At 46.8% G+C, this 17,598-nt stretch overlaps 2 protein-coding genes across 4 annotated transcripts in view; both read right to left on the reverse strand.

The window, feature by feature from the left end:
• The window catches only part of ATF6B (activating transcription factor 6 beta), a 64,643-nt gene that overhangs the window by 37,386 nt on the left and 9,659 nt on the right, over positions 1–17,598 (reverse strand). The window contains exons 1-2 of one of the 3 annotated variants that reach the window (XM_030197300.1): positions 9,338–9,349; positions 7,932–7,936 (exon numbers count right to left, since the gene is read on the reverse strand). The exons of the other annotated variants lie outside the window; for them this stretch is intronic. The gene's annotated coding sequence lies outside the window, so the exon portion shown is untranslated. Of the gene's footprint in view, positions 1–7,931; positions 7,937–9,337; positions 9,350–17,598 lie in introns of those variants that run through there. 3 annotated transcript variants of the gene reach the window in all.
• GTPBP6 (GTP binding protein 6 (putative)) lies at positions 3,980–6,010 on the reverse strand. The gene has a single exon (XM_030197301.1). The coding sequence runs from the start codon at positions 5,937–5,939 to the stop codon at positions 4,332–4,334; it is 1,608 nt and encodes a 535-aa protein (XP_030053161.1). The 5' UTR covers positions 5,940–6,010; the 3' UTR covers positions 3,980–4,331.

Genomic DNA, 17,598 nt, shown 5'->3' on the forward strand with positions numbered 1-17,598 from the left:
TCTCCAGCTCCTCACCAAACAGGAGGCCTTGAAAGGGCAACTTCACCAACCTTTGTTTAGAGGCCATGTCCACCGCCCAATGCCGTAGCCAAAGAAGACGGCGAGCCGCCACTGCTACTGCCATTTGTTTAGCCGAAGCTCTGACAATATCATAAAGGGCGTCAGCAAGAAAGGACAAGGCCGACTCCATCCGCAGAGCCACATCTGAAAAGGGCTCCGCTCCATCACCGGGCTGTTCCACTGCCTGTTGCAACCAAGCCAGGCAGGCTCTAGCAGCATAACAACTGCATGCAGACGCCCGAATAGTGAGACCTGCAATTTCAAATGACCGTTTAAGTGCTGATTCCAGTCTACGGTCTTGAATATCCTTCAGGGCAACACCTTCTTCAACAGGGAGGGTAGTTCTCTTTGTCACAGCTGTGACTAGGGCATCCACTTTAGGCATAGCAAAGCGAGCCATATGCTCCTCACTCAGAGGGTACAATTGCCCCATAGCCCTGGAAAATTTCAAAGGTCCCTCGGGATCAGCCCATTGAGCCGAAATAAGCTCTTGGATGGAGTCATGCAAAGGAAAGGCTCGAGCAGGCTTTTTGGTACTAGCCATCCTAGGATTCACAGAGAAGGCTGTGCCACTGGCAGGGTCCTCAATAGAGAGAGCCTGCAGGGCTTCAGAAATAAGCGCTGGCAGCTCATCACGGTGGAAAATCCTCACCGCGGAGGGATCGTCCAGATCCTGAGTCACTTCTGCACCAGACTCTGGCTCCTCAGACCATGAAGGCCTGCCAGAGTCCTTCGAATCCTCGCAGCCCGACCACGGGGGGGGAAAATGGAGGTGCAGCACTCTCTGAAGGGGAATGAGCCCTTCTGCGCTTCATATTCTGCCAATTATCAGGGAATAACGCCTCAGAGGGCATACCCAGGCTAGAATCCACCGGGGGGGGGGGGGGGGGGCTTTAGACGAGGCCCATGCCGGGCTTTGTGGGAGAGCTCTTTTAAGCATGTATGCTTTATGCATTAATAAGACAAAATCAGGGGAGAAAAACTCACCCTGGGCACCCGGATCTCTGCCGGGGCTAGTAGCTCCCATATCAGCCTCACTCCGAGGCCTCCCCCCGGGCTCAGGACTCTCCATCTCATCGGAGGTCGCGCCATGTGGTAAATTCAAAATGGCGCCCGCTGCCAGCTCAGAGCACGAAGAATCGTCGCTCGCCATGCTCGGGCCGGCTCTAACGTCTGTACAGCACGATTTACAGAGCCCCGCTGCTGATCTGCGCTTGCCACACTTAGAACAGCGCTTTACTGTCTCCGCAGCCATCGCCGAAAACGGCGGTAAATTGTAAATGGCGGTTTGCGCCAAAATCGCCCCGATCGCGGGCCCACCCCGGAGGAGTCAGAAAACACTCTTACCTCACTGGACCGAGTATCACAGCTCCGGTCCCACAGAAAAAGGCAAGGAAAAAACCTCTGTTCCTTTTTTTTTTTTTTTTTTTTTAACGCTGTGAGGAAAGCAGAGGTAAATAGAACTCCGGAGGCTCAGGTGAGTGGGAAAGGCAGGGAAAGGGCGAACCTATGTGCTTGCATCCACTGTTGGTGGGGAAAGACAGGGAAAGCTAAGCAATATGTCCACATCCACGGAGGTATGGGTAAGGCAGGGAAAGGGCGAACCTATGTGCCTTTAAAGTGAAGCTGCTATAGCCTCCAACACCCCGGCTAACAACTGGCAAGCCAGGAGCCACCTCCAGGCAGATTTTTGATGGAGCTCGAAGATGCTACAACCACTCTGCTAGGGGAGATAGAGATTACTGAAGGAGAGGCAGTGGAGCAAGCTGGTATGAGGCACTGAAAAAAGTGTGCTCTCTATCTCCCTCTGCTGGTTGATGGACACAACCCATCTGTAATGGCTGCATCTGCTTGATGACAAGGAAATATGTGATCAATCACAATTTAAAGAAAATGTCCTTCACAATTTTCTGTGTATACAAGTTCATACTCAAGATGGAATCTACAATCACAACCAGATCCCTCAAATTATTCACAACAGGTATTACTTCTCCATCAAATTGAAACAATGCAGGTATATCAGAAGCAGCATATGGTGGCAACAACAATTTCTCAATAAATTCCTCCAATTGAGACAGAACCACCCTTTCCAAAATCTTCCTGCTAAAGGGTATAACAGAAATTGGACGATAATTATTCAACACCTTTACATCTAAATCCACCTTCTTCAACACTGGATTTATCGTAGCTTGTTTTCAAGATTTGGGGAAAACCCCATCTTTCAAAGAAACATTCAGCATCCAACAAATAACAGGGACGATTTCCAACATCCTCAACATTCCTGTAGAACAGGGATCAGGCCACTGCTCCTGTCGGGAGTTAAAGAATATACAATCGTCTCAATCTCATGATCTCTCACTGGTACAAACTCAGTCCACCTATCGGCTAAGGTACCTCCCTTGCACTATCTCTGCTTTCAATTTAACAAAGTAAAATCCACTAAGATGTGGCTGTTGTGTGTGATACTCCCTGAGCACAAGTGCAGATCTGAAATTGTGCTATGAATTCTTCAGGTACTGGACCAGGTTGCCATCCCTTAGATAACAGAAAATCGACTGCTACCCTGAATGCCCACTGCTAAGCTATCCAGGTTACAGGAACCAGAGAATGCTGATTATGAAAGGCAATTCTATAACTGGGTGCATAACTGCACTCTGCGCTATAAGACAAGTTCCGGGAGGAAAAGTCCATAGTCTGTTACTGAGATGGACATGGGGGAAGCTACTGCTTGCCCCAGGATTGGTAACATGGAATTGTGCTACTAATTGGCTTTCTAGATATACTGGGCTAGATGGACCATTGGTCTGACCCAGTATAGCTATTCTTATATTCAGATACGACTCTGCAGACTCAAGCCACCTGCAAAGCTCAACTGGGAACCAGCAAAGCACCCAGAACCAGTGTATCCACCTGCTGGAGATAGAAAATACTGAGGAGCTGATCTAGATGCCAACAAAGATATGTCTCAGCTCAGTTTTCAGTTCTCTATCTCCACCTGCTGGTTGATGGACCCAACTATCCCATAGGTTCTAGCATAATGGGAAGCTACATAATGGAAGCTGCTGACAAGCATGGGCTAAATTAAGCCCAGATATCTAATGCTAGGCCATGTCCAGGTTCCAGCATTAAATATGTGGGTCAGTGTGGTCACCCGGAAGTTAACAGGTTACCCAGCTGATATTCAGAACGGTGCTCGGTTAACTCGAAAGATGAAATTAGGACGGCCTTTCTGCTGTCATAACTTTATGTACTTACTTAACTAGTTAGCAGACTGCATATCACTACTAACCAGCTCCCTGGACTGCGTTGGCACTAATCGGACAGTGTTGCAGTGGTCAGAACCAATATTCAGCAGCAGTGCCTGGTTATAACCACTGCTCTAAAGTATTTCTTTCCTGTTACCCAAATATGCCCTTTGGTCTACTTATCTTTACCTGGTTAAATACACGTGTTGTTAATCCCCACACATATTTTCAGACAGGTAAAGGACTGGAGAGTGTTCAGTCAATTTACCCTACAGGTAAAGGGTTTCTGAAAACTGCCTTCCCTGTGTATTTCAGTGACACACATACAGAATCAGGCCTAAAAATTACCCTGAAGGTGAATCAGCAAGACAGAAGAGTGGACTCAGTACACACAGACTCAAAGTACGGCTGATAACGAAACTTTACAGCTATGATGTTACTCATTTGCTGTGCTGTACCAATCAAGCTTGGGATCGACGCAGGTATTAGCCACACTCAGAAACAGGGTTTTATTCACAGGTGCCTGTAAACAGGACCTGCTTTATCCACTGGAAGATACTAGATAACTCGAACTGGCTTTCTGTATAGCACTCAAATCCACTCTGGAGTCCTGACGTACACTAAATTTACGTAACAGCCCTTAAAAACAAACACATGAATTTGTGAATCTCCTCTGGGATCCATCAACATTTTTTAAATCTTTATTTCGCCAACTTCAGATGCTGCTTTATGTTATACATTGCAAAAGTGGTTTACAGATCAAAGCCATATGCAAATGCCAAACACCGTCAATACAGTACTCTGAAGATACTATACATTCCTCCCCCTATCAAAGCACCGAGATCGGTACAGCCAAACTGGCTTTTCAAAACAAAAGCAAGGTTTTCTTCCGCTCTGCAGGAGTAGCACAGGCCAAAGTCTTCAGCAGACAGGATCATTCCAGCAGAAGAATGCAGTGAATGAAAATTAACTCCAGTTTTGAGGGTCTCTTTCAATAAAGTCAGCTCTACAGAAGACACAAATTCCTTACCAGTGTGGGAAAAGTTTTTTGTACCTGCCATAGGCAGAGCTACTTATGATCACCTTCACATCCGCAGCGCCATCTTCAGGCAAAACACTGACATCCTCCACTGTTGCCTCTTTGTAAAGCCAACTTAACTGAGGTCCTGATAAATTAATCCTAAGAGTCTTGATCTGTTTGTCAGTAACTGTTAACAGCCTGGTTTCAAGTTCTTGTTTTAACTCTTCCAATCCATAACCATGAAGAGCAGAAATTGGGAAGACACATGGTTCGGTGGGCTGATAACCCCCTACCAAATCCACTTTGTTGTGGACTTCTACAATCGAATCAAGCAGCTGTCTTGGGAGACAGAGACTGTTTAATACAGAGAGAACACTTGCTTTCTGGTTTACAGTTTCAGGATGGCTGATGTCCCTCACGTGAATTATTAAGTCTGAGCGAGCCACGTCTTGTAGGGTGGCAGAGAAGGACTCAATGAGGTTGTGGGGAAGCTGTGAGAGAAACCCAATGGTATCTATGTAGAGGACGGTCATGCGGGAGGGCAGAAGGCCAGCATGAGCCGTGATATCGAGCGTGGCAAAGAGCTGATCCCGAGGCTGCAGCCCTTCATCTCCAGTCAAGGCCTTGATCAGCGTGGTTTTCCCACAGTTGGTGTAGCCCATCACTGAGATGGCCGGCAGCTCTCGCTTTCGACGCAGAGTCTGGAGCAGGTACCGATTTCTCTTGATTTTCGCCAGAGCCCTCTTGATCTTCTGCTCTTTCTCCTTCAGGAGACGATGTTGCACCTCAGTGTAAGTTTCGCCTGATCCCATGGTATACCTTGAGCTGCCGCCGCCTTGCTGATCCAAGTCAGCCAGTTCATTTTTCAACATAGACCTCAGAAGTGGAATCTCAGCCAAAGCTATCTGAAGTTTGGCCTCTTGCGTCCTGGCGTTGCAGCGGAAAATATTAAGGGCCACCGTGTACCGGTCGAAAACCTTCACCCCCCAGGCATCCTCCATTTCTCTCACGGAGGTGGCAGAAAGCACTTCCACGTTCAAGAAGACTGCCGTGATCCCCGGCGACCCTCGAATCTTCTCAGTCAGGGCCTGGAAGTTCCCTTTACCGAATATTAGCTTGCTGTTGGGTGTTTTGGTGGACAGGATCACTTGATCTGCCACTGTCCAGTCGGGCAAGCTCTTCACCAGTGTCACAGCTTCGGCCAGCTGCAATTCAGCAGTGGTGAGGTGCTGTTTTGTGGCTCCCCACTTGACATTAGGGTGAACTAGGAATATGTTCTGTCCTCCAAGTGGCAGCGCTGTGGCTGGGTGTTGGGCCCACAGGGCCTCTTCATCTTCCTCCAGATCTGCATACTCGTCATCCTCCAGATCTGCATCCTCCTCCTCTATTTCCTGCACTACTCCAGGCTGGGGTCTCCAGGATCCTGGCCTCTTCTTGGCTTTGGCCCTGGGGGGAGAGGTAAAGAAACTGCAGGAGGCGCCCTGAGCTCCCCATGGGCGGCTGCTGCTGCTGCTGCTGCTGCTCCCTGCGCTCGTGGGTGGCGAGCTCTCCCGGCCGCGCGCCGCTCTGCAGCCCGCGCGCCACCAGCACCGCAGTGGCAGCGCGCGCAGCATAGTTCAGCCGAGCTCGCCTCGCACGGCTCCAGGGAAAAACAAGGCAGCCTGCTGCTACGTTTCCCCGCGCTACGCTGTTACGTCGCAGCAACGGAAGACGGTGCGTAGAGCGCAGCACGCACCAGCCGGAGAGGCGACGGTTCCCGGCCCGCCCACTTTCGTGCAGGCAGGTGGGCGAGGCGAATAGTTCACTCTAAGGGACTACTTTCCCCCCCCCCCCCCTTTATGCATGCCTTAAATAAAAACCTACAAATATGGCAAATCAGGCAAACCCAGGATTCAATTAAATCTGCTGGGTGAATCTGGGGCCAGCCAGCTGCAAAATCCTAGTCAGTGTTGAGATAAGGGACGGGGGACGCAGCTGCATAAGCTTCTACAGGGTGAGGGTGATCTCCCTGCGTATAAGTGGATAGGATGTTCTCCTTGATGCATGTACCTCTTACAGTGCCGAAAGGTGGTGTTCAGTGGTCAGCCTCGAGTACTTCCAAATAAAAACAATGGCGTGGCACCTTTCCACTCCAGAAAGTCCGGGGTAGAGGGGCACTCTCCTCTCGACATATCAGTATAAAGGAATGCATTTATTTATTTGTTGCATTTGTACACCACATTTCCCCACCTATTTGCAGGCTCAGTGTGGCTTACATAGTACCGTCAAAAGCGTTTGCCCAGTTGGTTGATAACAAATACAGGTTGTATAGTGATCGGAAGGGATGAAGATTGTGTGATGTCCAGTACGATCATTATGTTCCTGGGAATCACCCTCTGAGTTTACCTCTCAGACTAATATAAACTAGTTCTGACAAAGTGAGCTTTATTAATCCACTATCAAAGGTGTTCCTAACCTGTTACCTGGGCAATCCTACTTCTAGAATGAAATAACTCAACCCTGAAGAAGGTGAACTAACTTCATAGCACCTTCTCCCAGGCCTTTGGAGAACCAGACTGGATCCAACTAGCAGAGAGTAACTGGATGCTTCTCTGCCATGGCTAACGAACAGCGGTAGACTTGGGGACACAGTGGAGTTTCACTGCTGGTCACTAATCTTGTGAGCCACCTAAAAGTGAGCTGGCACTTTCGGATCCTCCATGAAGCTGGAAGTCTTAAATCTCCCATTGTGTCAGAATTGAAAAGATGTTTGACAGAGAACAGGTTGCAAGATCCTGGTCCTGAAAGAAGTGTACTGCCTCTCTGTCTAGCAGTCATCTATCGCCCCCATGATATGTCTCTTCCATCCTTTCTCACTGACTCCGATCCCTGGCTCTCCTTCTTTCATAATCCTTCATCCCCCTCCATTATCCTTGGGGACTTTAACATCCACGCTGATGATCCATCTGACTCCTATGCCTCCCAATTCCTTGCCCTAACGTCCTCATTCAATCTTCAACTCCGCTCCTCAACACCCATTCACCAAAATGGTCACTGTCTTGACATTATCCTCTCCTCTAACTGCTTTCCCTCCAACTTCTATTCCTCTGAGCTCCCCCTATCTGACCATCATCTACTTACCTTCACTCTTAAGCACCCTCCTTCCCACTCCCACCCAATCTCATCCCCAACTTCCAGGAATCTTCAAGCTATTGCCTCCATTAATCTATCCTGTGTCTCTAACCTTCTCTCTACAAGTCTGTGAATGATGCTGTTTCTTCCTACGATACTATTCTCTCCTCTGCTCTTGATACTCTTGCCCCTTCTATGCCCCGTCCTACTAGGCGAACCAAACCCCAGCCTTGGCTAACCTCTATAATCCGCTATCTTCGCTCCTGCACCCACTCAGCAGAACGTTCTTGGCTTAAATCCCGTTCCCTTGCCGACTTCACTCATTTCAAATTCATGCTGAACTCTTTCCAATCTGCCCTTTCACTTGCCAAACAGGATTACTTCACCCATTTTACTAATTCCCTTGGTTCTAACCCTCGACTTCTTTTCGCCACGCTAAACTCTCTTCTTAAAGTACCTCCGTCCCCTATTCCCCCTTCTCTTTCTCCTCAGACCCTAGCTGACTACTTCCATGAAAAAATCCGTAAGATTAACCTTGAATTGTCATTCAAACCCTCCCCACCTCTCTCTTCATTAGTTCACACCCACTCTCCTTCCCTTCCTTCCTTCTTTCTCCTCATTCTCAGAAGTTTCTGCTGAAGAAACTGCCCTTCTTATTTCCTCCTCTAAATCTACTACCTGTTCCTCTGATCCCATCCCCACTTACCTACTTATCACTATCTCTCCTACTATCACCCCCGTCATCTGCCACATCCTTAATCTTTCACTCTCCACTGCAACTTTTCCTATGGCCTTCAAACATGCTATTGTCACTCCACTCCTTAAAAAAACCCTCACTTGACCCTACATGTCCCTCCAACTATCGCCCCATCTCCCTTTCCTCTCCAAATTACTTGAGTGTGTCGTTCACCGCCGTTGTCTTGACTTTCTCTCTTCTCAACCTATTCTTGACCCACTTCAATCTGGCTTTTGCCCTCTTCACTCTACTGAAACTGCACTTACCAAAAAGTCTCTAATGATCTGCTTCTGGCTAAATCCAGCGGTCTCTATTCCATCCTTATCCTTCTTGACCTATCTGCTCCTTTTGACACTGTTGACCACACTTTACTCCTTGATATGCTATCCTCGCTTGGATTCCAGGGCCCTGTTCTTTCCTGGTTCTCTTCTTACCTCTCACTCCATACTTTCAGCATTCACTATGGTGGATCCTCTTCAACTTCTCTCCCGCTTTCTGTAGGTGTGCCTCAAGGCTCTTTCCTTGGACCACTCCTTTTCTCCATCTATACCTCTTCCTTTGGTGCCCTGATCTCTTCCCATGGCTTTCACTACCACCTTTATGCTGATGACTCTCAGATCTACATCTCCACCCCTGAAATCTCAACTTTAATCCAGGGCAAAATCTCTGCCTGCTTGTCTGACATTGCTGCCTGGATGTCTCAACGCCATCTTAAATTAAACATGTCTAAAACCGAACTTCTCATTTTTCCCCCTAAACCCTCTTCCCCTATTCCCCCATTCTCTATCTCCGTCAATGGCTCTCATATCCTCCCTGTCTCCTCAGCTCGTAACCTTGGAGTCATCTTCGATTCCTCTCTCTCCTTCTCTGCCCATATTCAACAAATCGCCAAAACCTGTCGCTTCTTTATCTACAACATTAGCAAAATTTGCCCCTTCCTTTCTGAACACGCCACCAGAGCCCTTATCCACACCCTTGTTACTTCTCGCTTAGACTATTGCAATTTACTTCTCACTGGTCTTCCGCTCAGCCATCTCTCTCCTCTCCAGTCTGTCCAGAATTCTGCAGCATGACTTATTTTCCGCCAGAATCGTTATGCCCACACTATCCCACTCCTCAAGTCACTTCACTGGCTCCCTGTCCGCTTCCGTATTCAGTTCAAACTCCTCTTGCTGATCTTTAAATGCATCCACTCTGGAGAGGAAGTGACGTCATCCCCTGAAATGGCTGCCTGAGCCACGAGCTCCGATCAGCCTCACGCTATCAGGACACCCACGGAGACGCGAGCGCATAAAAACAATTAGCAATTACATGGAAACAGCATCGGAAGCCAAGGGTAAGCGATCCATGTCGAAATCAAAAACGAACCCGATCGACTTACAAGCTTTTGCGTACACGGGCCCAGCGGCGAACATGAGCGCGCCGTCCCCCGAGCAAGAACCGACCAGCCCTCGTGAAGGCAGTCCCCCGATGCTCTCCCCGCCACTTTTTATAACGGGAGAGAGACACAACCCAGAAGAAACCCACATGCACGAGATCCGCGGGTGGCTACAAGAAATAAAAACTGAAATCATCGCCGCAGTGCGAGCGGACCTCGTGGCACTGGGGGCGGAGCTCCGAGGGGAAATAGGCGCGCTGGGCATCAGAGTCGCAGAGACAGAAGATCGCATTGACGAACAAACAGAATTAATACAGGCTATAGACTCCCAGATGAGGGAGGCTAAACTGGAAACAATGCAAATATGGGACAAAGTAGAAGATCTCGAGAACCGGAGTCGACGCTGCAACGTGAGGTTCCGCGGCCTTCCAGACACGCCACTGTACAATGATTGTGAAACAACAGTACAGAGTATTGCAAGCGCCCTACTGAAAGAAGTTCAGATATCTAAAGAACCAGCAACAATCCAACTTATACGGGCGCATAGAGCCCTAGGAAATACCATAAATAACCGTCCAAAAGATATAATCGCCTGCTTTAATGACTTTAAATTAAAGGAACAAATTATGAGGGCCTCACGATCAACACCTGGATTCCAATGGGACACCTACCATATAGAATGCTACCAGGCCCTAGCCGCAGCCACACTGAAAAGAAGAGCAGAGCTCAAGCCCTTCACTAAATTTCTGACTGACAAGGGCATCAAATATCGATGGGGCCACCCATTTGTGCTACGATTCTACAAAGAAGGGAAACAATATCAAGTGCGAAGTATAGAGGATGTGGCAGAAATATTCCCAGAAGAAAGATCACAGGGGGAAACTACTGCATCAAAGAAACATCTACCCACGATTGGCGATAAACCACGCTGGCAAAGAGTCGTCGCGGGAAAAGGCAGACTACAACGCCAACAATCAGACAAGCAATTAACAAAAATAGACGCCAGAGTAAAGAAATAAACAAAGCCTATATCCTTGGCATCGGAACCCAGATGCAGGCCGCAACTTGTAATTGAATTGTGTAGAGTTGATGTTGTTAAGAATGCACTACTTAGTGCGGAAAGGAGATATAACTATGATAAGTAATTAGCAATGTATAAGTTAATGAAGTGGGGCCCAGGTATTCAAAGTTGATAACTAGAGGGGTGGGTCATTATCCTTCTAGACACCCTTATGTATATGACACGAGGATGTCCTCAAAAGGGGAGGGAGGGTAAGGGGGGTACTAGTGGGAAAAGACTGACAATATTTAAACACCACATGAAGGGGAGGGAAAAAACACAACAAGAGGGGATAATCTGGAAGACTAAGCAAGGATTAAAGTCAAGGGGTGCACTCTCACAAATTAGATGAGTGTTGTTAAATGTATGACCCTAAATGTAAAGGGCCTTAACTCCCCAGGTAAACGCCAACTTATGTTCAAAGAAGTGCAACGCCTAAAAGAAGACATAACATTCATTCAAGAGACCCATTTGCTACAGTCAGCTGAGCGGTTCTGTCAAAGTACAAGACAGCAACAGGTATTTTGTGCATCCAACCTACTAGAAAAGAAAAAGAATGGGGTCATGATCATGCTATCCCAAAAATATTCATGGTGGGTCCAGAGAGTGATCAGGGACAAAAAGGGCAGATATCTGTTAATGATAGTACGAGTGGAGGGGGAAATACTTACGCTTCTAAACATATACGCACCTAATGATCAGCAGGGTGTATTCTATCTGGAACTATCAGCGCTCCTCTCCCAGCACATAATAGGCACCCTATTAATAGGTGGGGACTTCAATCTGACGCTGCACCCAACTCTGGATAACACCACACAGGGGGTTAGATACTCACAATCCGCTCGGTCTCAGCTCCACAAATTTATGAGGCAATGGCATCTAGTAGATATCTGGCGACATAGAAATCCCCAAACGAGAGGATACACATTCTATTCGGCAGTCCACAACTCATACTCTCGCATAGATTTCTGGATGGGCCCACCAACCCTAATGACTGATATCATAGATATTCAGATACACCCGAGAACGTGGTCGGACCACACACCAATGGTGCTAGAGGTGAAGCTGAGGGTTTCGAGCCCTGAGGCGCCGCAGTGGCGATTCAATGACAAATTACTAGCAGATTCGGCTATCGCTACCAGCCTAGAAGTGGCCATTAAAGATTACATCACCCTTAATGATAATGGAGAGGTGACATCAGGAATATTATGGGAGGGCTGCAAGGCAGTGATAAGAGGGAAAGTAATAGCTCTACAGGTACATCTTGCACGCCAGACACGAGTGAGGACCCAACAAATACACACAGAGCTGACAACCCTCAGTGCACAAGAAACCCGCCAGAGAGATAAGGAGAAAATACAACACCGCATACATGCATTGAGGATGGAACTTAGGGAAATCCAGATGGCAGAGATAGCAGAACAACTCCAACGGGTGAGACAGGCATACTATGAATATGGGAACAAGTCCTCTCGGCTAATGGCATTTAAGTTGAAAAAATGGTCTGCCAACACACATATCACGGCCATTCATGACAAAGAGGGGAAAATATGCACCACACGAGAAGATATTCGGGCAGCCTTCACAAATTTCTACACAACACTCTATCAGGCCGAGGGAAACTCGGATCCGCAGGAATCCGAGAGATACCTAGCGCAAGCCAAGCTTACAAAATTAACACCACTAGAAGAGGAGATGCTCTCAGCCCCCATTACACACGACGAAGTGGCATGGGCAATTAAAGATCTACCTAATGGGAAAGCACCGGGACCAGATGGGTTCACAAATAAATTTTACAAACGATATAGCAAACTGCTGATCCCCCTGCTAGTTCGGGCATTCAACGAGTTGGAATTCCAGGGGGAACTATCTCATTCTTGGAGATTGGCAGATCTAGTGGTCCTTCGCAAACCAGGGAAAGATCCACAATTTTGCGGTTCTTACCGCCCAATCTCCCTTCTAGGCTCTGACTATAAAATCTTCACCAAAATACTAGCCAAGAGACTACAAAAGCTAATGCCGAAACTAGTACAGGAGGATCAGGCGGGATTTATCACAGGCAGACAAGCAACTGATAACATTAGAAGGGCACTCCACTTGATCCACGAGGCACGAAATACCCGACAACCTATGTTGCTTCTCTCGTTGGATGCCGAAAAGGCGTTCGATCGGGTTAGCTGGGGTTTCATGTTTAAGGTCTTAGAACATATGGGATTTACAGGTCGTTTTATAACATGGCTTCAATTGATTTACACCAGACCAATGGCTGCCTTGAGGATCAACGGGAAAAGCTCAGACCCGATAACACTAGAACGTGGGACACGCCAGGGCTGTGCCTTATCACCACTACTGTTCGCTTTGACAATGGAGCCACTAGCCCAGCATATCCGGCTGGACCCATATATACATGGCATCACTGTGGGGGGTGTGACACATAAAATCATGTTATTCGCCGATGATATTCTACTAACCCTAGTGGACCCGAGCGACTCCATGCCTCAGATAATGCAGGAACTAAACCGATATGGCAAATGCTCTGGGTTTCGAGTGAATATGGACAAATCGGAAGCTTTAGGGCTGGGATTAACAATGAGAGATGAAGCTTCAATACGACAACAATTCCCGATCAAATGGGTCACGAGATCCCTTAAATATTTAGGAGTGCACTTAACACCCAAATTGACAGATTTATATCAAGCTAATTTTCCCATGAAGCTCAGGGAACTATTTGAAGATCTGGACAGATGGGAGGGCTTAGAACTATCTTGGCTGGGGCGAGTGGCAGCGATAAAAATGATGATCCTACCCAAATTGCTATATTTGTTTCTTGCACTGCCCCTACCAATGCCGAGGGGGTTCTTTAGGCAACTCAAACGGAAGGTTTTCGCATATATTTGGCAGCATAAACCGCCCAGAGTGAAGGCAGCTATACTATATCAGCCCAAGAAATTGGGAGGTATGGGAGTGCCAAATTTTACGCTATACCATCAGGCGGCACAGTTACGTGTGCTGGCGGGATGGAGTGCTGGTAGTACAAAAGCATGGTTTCAGATAGAGCAACACTGGATGGGACTAAACAACCTGGGCTCTTTACTGTGGATACCAAAGGGCCAACTACGGACATATATTAAGAGAGCCCCCCCAGCAGTGCAATACCCTTTGCAGACATGGTTAGCCATCAGGGGGAAGTATCTTCCTAATCGCTGTTGCTTCCACCAAATGGCAATAAAAACGGCCCCAGGGTGTCCACTAGGGATGGATAATTTAATATACAGACAATGGGAGAAGAGAGGTTTGACCACACTGGGCCAGCTATGGGATGAGGGTCAGGTATTCTCATTCGTAGAATTACAGGAAGATTATGGGCTACCACTTTCACATCTGTTCCACTACACTCGCATTAGAGACTATATAAATAAGAGAGCCAAAGCAGAATTACTTATAGAAGAAACGACCCTAGAAAGAGCAATGAGAGTGGGAAGTCACAGAGGGTGTATCTCTCGCATATATGCTGCACTGCTTAATGACAAGGGACCCATACTATATTACATACAACGATGGGAACGAAACTTGCAGGCTACCATAGATTACACACAGTGGGAAAAAGCATTGAACCACTTGTTGCGGGTTTCCATATCTAGCTCAATGATTGAAAATAGTTATAAGATACTATATCAGTGGTACTACACGCCACAGAGACTGGTAAAAATGTATGGACAGGGGTCTGCACAGTGTTGGAGAAACTGTTCAATGGTAGGGGATATGCTACACATCTGGTGGTCTTGTCCTAAGATTCAAGCATACTGGACAGAACTGTTGGACCTATTTGCTATAGTGACCGGGGTAAGATACCCTACTAAACCGGAGATTTGTCTGCTACACATCAGACCCCCGGGAGTGCGGCTGTCGGTGCACAGGCTCACAACAGTTTGGATGGTAGCAGGAAAAATCACACTGGCATCAGCGTGGAAAAGCCAGCTGGCTCCGCCAGTGATAAAGGTGATACACAAGATGGACTACCTCTACCAAATGGCCAAAATGACAGCTATACGATTGGGACATGTAACAAAATTTAATTTACAGTGGGAACAATATCGAGTCTGGCGATCACAAAATGGGATAGACTTAGATGCACCTAAACTGATTATACCAAGACTATGACTGCTATAACACAGTCCTCATATCAGGATATCCCACTGGTAACATGGGGGGAGGGGGGTTTATGGGACGGGACAGGGGGGAGGGGAGGATTGGGGATACACCGCTTCTTGTTTTTGAAGCTCAAACATTCTGTATGTGATACATGACTGTTATAAAGAGGTTGTCAATATGTAAACGTTTAAAAACCTTAATAAATAAATATTAAAAAAAAAAAATGCATCCACTCTATGACCCCTCACTACCTCTCATCTCTCATTTCTCCCTACATTCCTCCCCGTGAACTCCGCTCTCTGAACAAATCTCTCTTATCATACCCCTTCTCCTCCACCGCTAACTCCAGACTTCATTCCTTTTGTCTTGCGGCACCTTATGCCTGGAACCAACTTCCTGAGCCCATACGTCTAGCTCCATCTCTACCTGTGTTTTTAAATCTATGCTGAAAACCCACCTTTTCACTACTGCCTTTGGCTCCTAACCCTACTCATTTGCCCTCCTTCTCTCCTGTTCCTCTTTACCAGTAATTCCCTTGCCCGTAAATGTCTTGTCTGTCTGTTTTTACCTAGATTGTAAGCTCTTTGAGCAGGGACTGTCTCTCTGTCTCATGTTCAGCGCTGTGTACGCCTGGTAGCGCTATACAAGTGTTAGTAGTAGTAGTAGTTGGCAACAACCCTCCAGCAAGGTTGCAACTGTGTTTTTTGCATATGTTCCTACTTTTCAGTCCCTACTGACTTATGCAAATGAGGCCCCACAATTAGTCTCTGCCCATGGCCCTGCATCCCCCATGGGCCGCCCTTGACCCCCAACTGAGCTCAGCTCACCAATAGCACTGGTGTAGACAATGTCAAAAGAAATAGCAGATCCCAAAGGATTGAAGATCAAATAGTCCAATTTATTTACCACAATAAACTAACAAATAGATAAATAGTTAAAAGCCTGATACGGCCATGTTTCACCCTAACATGCATCAGGGGCTTTTAAATACCCAAAGATGTGATGAAAAAGTATTACCTACTGATCACACAAACTCCATGCTGTTGCTGTTTGGATAAGGAGTTTGTGAGACCAGTAGGAGATACTTTTTCAAAACAGCTTTGGGTATTTAAAAGCCGCTGACACCGCCCTAGTTAAGGCGAAACATGGCAGTGTCAGGCTTTTACCTATTTATCTATTTATTATTTTTATTGTGATGAATAAATTGGACTCTTTCTGATCTTCACTCGTTCGCGAGCTGTTTCTTTTAACATCTGGTCTGGATCCCATGGATCATTTGCCTGGTTGTTTCTTGGGACTGGTGTAGATAAGCAATAAAGAAAAAAGAAAGATGTCCTCAAGAAGGCCTCAGCTTCTATTGCGGGCTCACAGGACACTGATGGACCAACTGCCCTAATTTTTTTTTATTTTTGTTACATTTGTACCCCGTGCTTTCCCACTCATGGCAGGCTCAATGCGGCTTACATGGGGCAATGGAGGGTTAAGTGAGTTGCCCAGAGTCACAAGGAGCTGCCTGTGCCTGAAGTGGGAATTGAACTCAGTTCCTCAGTTCCCCAGGACCAAAGTCCACCACCCTAACCACTAGGCCACTCTTCCACATCCTAATAGCACATAGACTCATTAACTACCCAAAGGGGGCAACTGACAGTCCCAACTCTAGTATGGGGGGAGTGTGGGCCACATACTAATAAGACCTCTTAGATCAAGTACATTCCTGGGGACTCAAATCTCCCCCATGACAGTCTCCATTTGATTGTTTTGGAAGAAATGAAACTACAAGCTCTCAACTACAATGACCCAGGAACCTCAGGGTGTTTCATGGTCCTCACAACTGGCCAGCAACACAAGGTTTCAGTATATGAAAATGGATGAGCGCAGCAGTAGAGACTGGCTCCCCCCCCCCCCCCCCCCTTATCAGGTCCAAAAAATGTGGAACATAGATAAGGTCAAAGAGCATGACTTCCTATTGGTCATGAATTGTTCTTTTTATCAATAGACTGGTTTTGAAAGAGAACAATTCATGACCACTAGGTAGTCATGCAATTGAACTTATCTATGCGCCACACTTTGTAGACATTTTAAGATTTCTGTAATTCAGATGTCACAATCCATGTGTTCCACAGAGAACACACCAGATAACCTTTACGTTCGCCTTCTGTTGCAGCACTAAGAAGGGCTGCGTCAGCCTGATTCTGAACAGGGTGATATGCCAGAAGAAAACTGATGTTCAGGAGTTATTTGGCAAACAATAAAGAATTTAGAAGTGCTCAAATTTTGGAAAATATTCAAGAAGGTACATTACCTCCTCAGCAGACCTCAACCTGGGGTGGAGGTCCTGTTCAGATGAACTTATTACCTGTCTGAACTGGAGCAAAAGGCACATGTGAATATCTACAAAAGAGTCAGAAGAAGGGGTTCATCGGGGTTTCCATCTCCCCGGTAGGAGCCCCTTTCTTCCTGGTGACAAAGAAAGATGGATCACTTTGACCCTGTGGGGATTACTGGACCCTCAGAACAGTCAATATCCATTACAATAAACTTTCCCTCATTAATGAGCTCCTGGGACTTCTCAGGGAAGACTATAACCTAGCTCATATCCAGAAGAGGGTTAAATGGAAAACAATTCATACCCGATATAAATAAATAGTTTGAATACCCAGTGATGCCGTTTGGATGAAAGAGTGCACCAGCGACATTCTACACTCTAATATATGAATTGTTCTGAGATATGTTAGTCCAGTATGGAATAGTAGACCATAACTAACAGGTACACCAAGTTCCATATCACTTAAAACACAAACTATTTACAAAACTAGAGAACTGCTAGTTCAGAAA

This window comes from Microcaecilia unicolor, chromosome 3 (assembly GCF_901765095.1).
Source record: "Microcaecilia unicolor chromosome 3, aMicUni1.1, whole genome shotgun sequence".
Classification (NCBI taxonomy): domain Eukaryota; kingdom Metazoa; phylum Chordata; class Amphibia; order Gymnophiona; family Siphonopidae; genus Microcaecilia; species Microcaecilia unicolor.

Coding starts and splice junctions, on each gene's coding strand:
- GTPBP6 (XM_030197301.1), bottom strand. CDS start 5,939: ATGCTGCGCGCGCTGCCACTGCGGTGCTGGTGGCGCGCGGGCTGCAGA.